Raw genomic sequence first — 6,830 nt, forward strand, 5'->3', positions numbered from 1 at the left:
ATTATAACCCCTTCCAGCCCCTACCCATGCTTCACTCCTCCTGAGGTAGCACAAAGGAGCAAAGTCTGGACCGAGTCCTGGAGTTGATAATAGAACAGCAGGGACAGAAGGGGTTTAAGGCTAATAATGATATGATCAGTGACGGCTGGTGGTGATTTTGGGTGGGTGGGCTAACGAATGCATTACATTTATCAATACTTCACAGGGCTCCAGACGCCATGAGGTCACCTTTATATCTCTGTTCATAACTTTCATATAATGTGAATGATTTTTAAACAAGAATAATGTGTAGAGAAATGCGTGTCTTTATTTGAAGCACAATTATAAATAAAAAGAAAAATAAGGTGTTTAAAGTGCTTCACTGAGCTGAAATTGAACATTTCGAACTAAACCATTAAGCAAAATAAAACTCTTTTTGTGCTTAAAGTATTAAACAATTAAAATGTTGACCGGTCTCCCTTTGCGCAAAATGCGGCTGTAGCCGATCACTCTTTGGTAGAGACGTCTGTGTCGCCGTCAATGATGAAGGACATGAATGTGACGTTAATGTTTCGATACGAAACGTTGTTGACCCGCTTACAAATGCACTATTACCGGCCATATACTGACCGCACTCCTGACAGTAAAAGCAGTGCATTCCGTAATGCACTACGTTATAATAAGATGTTATATAGATGAGTCAGCATTTAATTAATTAGTGTGATGTACATCGTTTGGATGATGTGTCCCCAATCTCTTCACTTCCAATTTTTCCTCCAAAGACATTAAAGAAAACCGATTAGAAGGTAAATAATCCACTTTGTTCATTTTCATGCTAACGCCCACCATACTGCACTTGCGCTACTGTGCTGTGATTGGTTGAGGTCACTGTACTGTAGCTACTGTGCTAGCTGTAAGTCCAAGGTCAGCCTTTGGGCTAAACTAATTTAGCCCAAATGGGAAGCATATGAAGGGGGCGTGTCAGGGCACCTGTCAATCAAACGTCAATGGAAGCTTACGCTACTGTGCTTGGGCTAAATGAAATTAGCCCAAATGTGGGTGTGTCACAACACCGGTCAATCACAATGAAATTGCCGCTTACGCTACTGTGCTTGGCCTGAATGACCCATTTGGGCTAATCTAATTTAGCCCAAATGGGAAGCATATGAAGGGGGCGTGTCACGATACCTGTCAATCAAAATTGAATGGAAGCTTACGCTACTCCGCTTGGGTTGAATACATTTAGCCCATTCACAGGAAAAAACCCAAGATGCATCATATATCCTGGGTTTTTCTGTCACTTTTTGGTGCAGTTGCTGCTTTAGGTTCTACCAAAATTTAAAACAATATGTTCTAAGGTTTTTAATATTTTTTCATTTTTACTGTAAAAGGTAGGGAGGGCTTAGCCCTGTTAGCCCATTTATACCAGCCGTCCCTGTATATGATCATATCATTATCAATCGGTAATATGAAAATGCTGTTCTGAAAACAAAACTAAGTATTTAATCATTAGGCTGTTCTGCAGGCTTCACAACAGGGGGTTGCACTCATCTAATGTGTCTCGATCATATCACGTTTACACAATGTGTTGGGCAGCCTAGTTTGAGATGCAATAGTGTCATAAAATGTCTTTGTGCCACGACCCCTCCCCTGCACACAAATCAGCTTCAACAGTATCATGCTAGGATAGGTTCAAGGTTCAACATTTTTGTCGTTATTAACTTAGATTATTTCTAAAAGATTACAAAAGAACAACACTCAGCATAACATTTTTTTAATTTATGTAATCAGAGTGAGTGAGTGAATTTGTCAAGCAGCCTCCCAGGTTGGCAGCCAGATTTTCCCGCTGGGAAAAAAAAGGGGGAGGAGATGGTTGGTGAGAAAGACAATCATGAATAATCACTTGACAATCAAAGCTGTAATGTTTACACTGTAACCTGTATTCCAATTTAATTAGGTTTTCCAGTTTAGATTAACCAATGTCATAACATTGTTACGACCAATGAAATATCTGAATAATCCACAGTATGGAAATAAAAGGAGGACAAGGAGTCCAGCCGGGGAGGGGGGTCATCTCGCGATTGCTCATTTGCGTAATCGAGCAATCGACCGGCCCACCGGGAGACCTCCCGATCTTCCCGATCTTCAGCCTCTGCTGCAGAGCGAATTAAAATCGCTGGCAGAACGGCCTGGGGGTCTAACACCATAATATATATAAACTATAAGTGCATTTCACATTAATCGCAATTATTACATGGGTCTTCTCAATGCCATGTAACGCTCCGTTCACTTGCATCGGCCCTTCACAACTTCCGGCTGTGAATTATATTTGATAATTTGATAAGTATAATCATGAGTATAATTGACCACTGTCAAGAAAAACAAAGGATTTTTTGCAGTGTCTTCGGTTGCTAAGCGACGTCAACGTCTTTGGCGGACTATTTCTCTGCTGATCAACACTGTGAATGCTGGTAACAAATAAATTGTAAAAAGACACACAATGTGAAGTTATTTTTTGTTTTGGCAAGTAGCCGTGTAATAAGCGGGATATGTAGAGATCATCGCCGGTCATTAACGAAAATAAGCCCCTTCGGGGAGAAGCAAGACACCTCCGCTGCGCGTCGGTGTCCTGTTCGCCCTGTCAGGGCTTATTTTCCTGACAATGACCGGCGTTCTATACATTATCCCAGAATCAATTTGTGGTCCAATCAGTGATCCATATCTGGTAGGATCACTGATACATTATTTTGCAGTGCGATTATAAACTAAAAAAAGTGATTAAACAGTATTGGTACATCAACCATTGTATTCTTTGCAATTGTATGTGTATTAAAATAACCGTCATCTTTCTTACTGGTCTTACCGGTGCAGCTTCTGGCTGTTGTCGGGGCAATCCTTTTCTTTTTTAGAAACTGTTTGACACAAGCAAATAGTGGTATGTTAATCCAAATGTAAACATACATGCAGAAATCAAATAACAAACATATCATGTAATTTATCATATTATAGTCTACAGATTAGATGTATTTGTTGTACCGTTATGTCCTTCGGACTCTTTTTCTCTTTTTGGGCTGTGTACCCTTGTCGGTGGCAGTGGCAGCGCTTGTCATCAGGACAGTCTCCACTAAAGGTGTACACACAGAATATAAAATGAGCAAGCAGGTCAGATATATACCGTATGTGTAGCTGCTCAAGGAAATTCTACTAAAAAAGTGAAATATAGCACAAATTCAACAGTCTAGAGATTAGATGTATTTGTTGTAACTTGTAACTCCATAAAGAGAGAAGGGTACGTGTGACATTCCGCATGGAAATGAACTTCATCGATTATGTTCATTTCAGAAAGAAGACATGCAAAACAAATGAAATATTTAACTTAGGAGGGATAATGTGAAAGATGGCAGAATATCAGCTTTGTGTTGATTAGGTACACCTCTTGTCCTTGGGACTCTTTTTCTCTCTTTGGGCTGTGTACCCTCGTCGGTGGCAGTGGCAGCGCTTGTCATCAGGACAGTCTCCACTTAAGGTGTACACACAGAATATAAAATAAGCAAGCAGGTCAGATATATACCGTATGTGTGGCTGCTCAAGGAAATTCTACAAAAAAATTGAAATATGGCACAACAAATTTGAACAGCAATAATTAAGCTAAGCACACCGAATTATGGTCCTTTCATTGAAGATTTTTTGGGTTACCTGTCTCAGGTTCAACACCAGCTGAACATAGCTCTAACCCCTCGTTGGTGCTGGTGGTAGGGGTGGCTGAATGGAGAGTCTCTGCAAAAGGTGTAAACACATAGAATATTAACGATGATAATAATGTACTATAATAATGATAATAATAATATGCTGCTGAAGCACATTCTCACCAAAAAATATGAAAGATGACAATAAAGCTACGCTAACCACACCTTGTATTTTCATTGGGTCTTCGGGCTCGAAATGTAAAATAAAAATGGCCTCTCCTTCACCCTGTGGCATACTTGTGGCATCTGATGGCACTTTCTTTCCTGAAAGCAACACAAATAACTTACAATTAGGTCAAAATGTGAAAGGTAGGAGTGATGCAAAGTAAACATACATCTGTCATAATCCTTTTTTGTACATTTTGTTATTTGATGTAATTACATTTTTACAGTGTCCTACATTTTTCAGAATTGGGGTTGTTTAGAGACGTTATAATGCAGAGTAAATGTGAAATTACCTTCTACAATTATGCTGTAAATTTCTTTTATATTATCCAAACATTTCTGTTCCCCAACACCAGAAATAAGCCCCTCTGGGAGGACCATCTTTGCCTCCTTCTTGGGATATTCAAGAAGGAGGATGGGCCTCCAGCCCAATGCATTCATCTTCTCGACCTGAAAAAATAGAGAAAACTTTAAAAACAATAATAAATTGTGCCAGAGATATATGGAGACACAAGCTCCACAGCAGTACGTTTCAATAGCAACTCAGAGGCACACTTTTACTTATAGAAGAGCTGATGTTGGCGCCACATTCTTAACCTAACATTAGGACTATGGTAATGTTACTTACCAGAATGACAGCGTCATCGAAAAGATGTGAGGTGACCTGGTTACGTTTGGTGTTGGCCACCCATGCATCTTTCTGATTTAGAAACTTGTCCAGTTTTGCGGCTGTGGTGCCTTGCACGTGGGGCATACTTTAAAGCCATTATATATGGGGGCCTGACATGCAGCGCATGCCTTTTTTAAACTGCCCTTTGCCATTGTTTAAGTTTTGCTGTAAACATAAACAAGAAAAACATCATTAGAAATACCATTGTATAAAAATGACAAATTCCTTAATTTAAGTTAAGCGAGATTTAACCATAAAACAACACTCAGTCTTTCAACTCAGTTGTAATAAAGGCAATAATCCTGTAGTGTAATAAACAACATTTCAGCTATTTCTAGACTGATATTTGTGACCAATCCATGGTATCTAGTATAACATTATTCGACTTGCTTTTCCTACACCTTATTTTTGTAGCTTCTAATACAGCCCCTGGGTAAATGTAATTACCAACTGTACATTAAAAAGGAGTACCAGCGATGCGTTTTCGCAATGAGTCCATCTTTACGGAGATATTTCTGAATCGCAGCCAAGGAAAACGGAGGGGAAAATACACTTTTCGCCCTAATGCTGGTCTAGAACGTCACCATAGGCGGCAATTTTACCACAGTAAGGTGCTGCTCACCCATAAAATTGTGTTGGTAGTGGTACATGTACTTTTAAAATAACCATAACTTGCTCAATTTTCAACCGATTTACAAACGGTTTGGTTTATTACAAACGTTATTAACGTTAGAATATTGTACCTATTTTGGAACATTATTCTATTTTTCATTATTCTATCAAAAGCATGCAGTCATAACTAGCCTACATCACGTTTATAACAAACCAAACCGTTTGAAAATCGGTTGAAAATTGAGCAAGTTATGGTTATTTAAAAAGTATGTGTACCACTACCAACACAATGTTATGGGTGAGCAGCTTACTGTGGTAATATGGCCTTTAGTGGTGACGTTCGACTCCATTGGCCAGCAGCGCGGACAAGGCATCTAGTTAATATATCTATGTTTGCAACACCATAACAGACTGAAACTAACTTTCACGATGCAACCTAAATGACGCAAAAAAATAATTAGGTAGGCTTATGGCAACAACTTTGTTTGGTGTTTTGAAGAAATTAACATTGCACATTACACGTGGTAGAGATACTTACCGATCGTGTAACTGTGAAGCTGCAAAGTGGCGAAGTCACGCCACTTCCGGTAGAGCCCTATAGGACCCAAGCCAAGCCCCAAGAAACAGTACAATGTTCCGGAATCCAACAGTGCTCAGATGCCACGCCTGGTATAGCACCTGCTTCAGCTGGCTGTGGACGGGTCCGTCATTTCATGTGGCCCAGAAGTAGATATCGCCGTTCACTCCAATACAAGTGGGGAACAGGAATGTGTCTCCGCAAAAAATGTCTGGATATCAATCGAAGGCTCATAATTATATTTAGACCCTGTTCTAAAGAAATATATTGGGTGGGTGGGTGGTTGGGGAGGGGGGGGGGGCCCGTACACTAGACACAAATAGGAAGCAATGAGCATTTCAATGACCAGAAATATTGAATAAACACTCAGGAAGAGGAATGACCTCTGCCACATGATAACTTAATGAATTATTTAAAAAAAACTCTAGCTCGTTAAATCAATGAGCTTGATGTTTTGCTTTCCCGAATAGTTTATAGGCTGTGTCACTACCATGTATGTCCGTGCGCATCTCTCAGAGTGACGTAATTAGCCAACGGACAGCGATTAAAAAAATAAAAAGAGTAATGTTGATTACCAAAGTAAATTATTAATTATTAACCATTTTTGTTGCTTTGAGGAGGTCTGGTGATCTGTATATAATAAATAAATAATTAAATATATATAGGACATATGTATGTATATATATATATATATATATATATATATATATATATATATAGCCTATACCTGTTTATATTCTGAGAAACGCTCCCATCCAAAAGGCATGGGTTTACATTTCGTTCTGCAGTACGAATAAAGTCGGACAATCATGCTCTGGGACACGATTCAATCTATTAATCTTCCTGAGCATAGGCACGAAATGTATTTGAGGAGGTCTGCTGAAAAAAAACGGGGATATCGGAGTATCCCTAATACTACATTTACCCTTTGATGCATATGTTGTTTTGACATGTAAATAAGAGGGTGCCCTGTACCAGCGCACACCCCTTCTGTAGTCGAATAAAATATATCGGATATGGTTTGTGTTATGTGTAGCACAAAATAAGTCAGACAACCGTGTTCTGGGACACAGTTAAATAG

The 6,830-nt window shown here is 39.3% G+C and overlaps 1 protein-coding gene across 1 annotated transcript; it reads right to left on the reverse strand.

Annotated features, from left to right (window-relative positions):
- Positions 1-2,385: 2,385 nt before the first annotated feature.
- Positions 2,386-5,713, reverse strand: LOC130389430 (uncharacterized). Its single transcript, XM_056599257.1, has 6 exons — positions 4,519-5,713; positions 4,184-4,340; positions 3,891-3,989; positions 3,676-3,756; positions 3,413-3,499; positions 2,386-3,103 (listed from the first exon to the last, which is right to left on the reverse strand). Exons 1-6 carry the CDS (start codon positions 4,642-4,644, stop codon positions 3,018-3,020), a joined length of 636 nt encoding a protein of 211 aa, XP_056455232.1. The 5' UTR covers positions 4,645-5,713; the 3' UTR covers positions 2,386-3,017.
- Between the last annotated feature and the right edge of the window lie 1,117 nt (positions 5,714-6,830).

The sequence above is a fragment of the Gadus chalcogrammus genome, chromosome 1 (assembly GCF_026213295.1).
Source record: "Gadus chalcogrammus isolate NIFS_2021 chromosome 1, NIFS_Gcha_1.0, whole genome shotgun sequence".
In the NCBI taxonomy this organism is placed as follows: Eukaryota; Metazoa; Chordata; class Actinopteri; order Gadiformes; family Gadidae; genus Gadus; species Gadus chalcogrammus.

Bases quoted from the DNA above. Each gene is read 5' to 3' on its own strand.
- LOC130389430 (XM_056599257.1), bottom strand. From the start codon at position 4,644: ATGCCCCACGTGCAAGGCACCACAGCCGCAAAACTGGACAAGTTTCTA. The intron at 4,341-4,518 runs GTAAGTAACATT...CTATTTTTTCAG, and splicing joins TCGATGACGCTGTCATTCTG to GTCGAGAAGATGAATGCATT. The intron at 3,757-3,890 runs GTGTGGTTAGCG...CACCTTTTGCAG, and splicing joins AGACCCAATGAAAATACAAG to AGACTCTCCATTCAGCCACC.